Here is a 1,355-nt window from a genome sequence, read left to right as displayed (position 1 = left end):
CTTGATTTACTCGGGCGCAGATCGTCGGTGTTTTTCTTCTTCCCAGGCCTCCTGGCCTGTTTGTTGGTCTTGCTTCGTGTTGATACGGTGAGGCTATCGTTGGAGGTAGCTTCCAGCAGGAAATCTTCAGTTGTGTAGGGCTGCTTCAGTGGAGGAGGTGGTGTTCCCACCGAGACGTCCTCATCTGATGAGTCAGCTGACTCAGAAGTAGATGCAGTGAATCTTGAGGGTCAAGTTCTTGCCTGTTGAGGGTTAATGGGAGTTGCAGCTGATTTAGGACGTTGAGAGGGTTCGCACACGAGAGGTGAAACTGTAGAAGTAATCGATAGAGGAGGCGTCGGCGTCTGGGTGGCTTGTGATGAAGTTGCTGGAGGAGCAGGCTTTGCTGTTGATAGTACATCCGTGAGCACGGCGGCGTTCACGGTGATGTCAGGGACCGAGACTGTGTCTTGAGAACTTGAAGTGGTGTTGGTGAAAACTTCCTCTGCAACTATGAAAGCTGGAAGACCATTTGCTTTGTATAGAATATTTAATATTCTTACGTATTCCTGGGGGTTATTGCAAGCTATCATGCTGGCCGCCGATGTTAATGCTTGAACTGTGCTGTTCAGTGGTTGGTCGGTGTGGGCCGGGGGTGATGGCTGGCTCGACGAATCGCATGTTGGCATTTGGGAGCTGGCTCCCCATTGGCTGGTAGTAGCAGTGGGACGTCCTCCCGGAAGCTCCGGGAAAATGGCGGCTTGGGCGTTGAAACCTGAAGTAGAGGTGGTCGCTGATTGGCTTGGTGCTTCCGAGGTACTGGCTCCGGTTGAAGATGTGGATTTCTCCATGCTTTTAATGACGTCTTGTCTATAAGGACAACGTATGGAGATTGCCGGATGGTCGCCTTTGCACAGCAAACAGCGTAGTGTTTCAGACTTGCAGATGGAGTAATGGTGGTAAGCTAAGCAGAGGCTACACTTCTGAATACGCTGGGTACATTTGCTGGTGGAGTGGGTGTACTCCTAGCACCGGAGGCACTGGTTGACGATGTGAAAACGTTCCATCTTCACACTGAATGACGGAATGTGAATACCAAAGCTGTAAACACCATTTCTGGAAGCCATAGTAGCCGCAGCTACTGTCTCGAAGGTCAGCTTCAGGGAGAGATTTCTGTTGAAGAAGTGAGCTTCGTGAAGCCCTAAGACCGGGTTTGATTCCTTGAAGTCGTGCATGAACGCTCTTTCATCAGCTTCATCTTGTTCCACGATCCATTGGCTGAGATCATGAATAACGACAGAGTGTTCAGCCAGGTACTGGCGTGGGAAGTTGAGACGAAGGTGTTGGTTGGAGAAATTGGCGCTGAGAAACAGAAG

General features: G+C 50.5%; 1 protein-coding gene across 1 annotated transcript; it reads right to left on the bottom strand.

The window, feature by feature from the left end:
* Positions 1 to 230: 230 nt before the first annotated feature.
* On the bottom strand, positions 231 to 830 carry LOC138353652 (uncharacterized). The gene has a single exon (XM_069306836.1). It carries the CDS (start codon positions 828 to 830, stop codon positions 231 to 233), a length of 600 nt encoding a protein of 199 aa, XP_069162937.1.
* Positions 831 to 1,355: the final 525 nt, after the last annotated feature.

The sequence above is a fragment of the Procambarus clarkii genome, chromosome 59 (genome assembly GCF_040958095.1).
Source record: "Procambarus clarkii isolate CNS0578487 chromosome 59, FALCON_Pclarkii_2.0, whole genome shotgun sequence".
NCBI classification, from domain to species: domain Eukaryota; kingdom Metazoa; phylum Arthropoda; class Malacostraca; order Decapoda; family Cambaridae; genus Procambarus; species Procambarus clarkii.
Note: the sequence above shows the minus strand (reverse complement) of the source record. Positions and strands in the feature narration are given on the sequence as shown.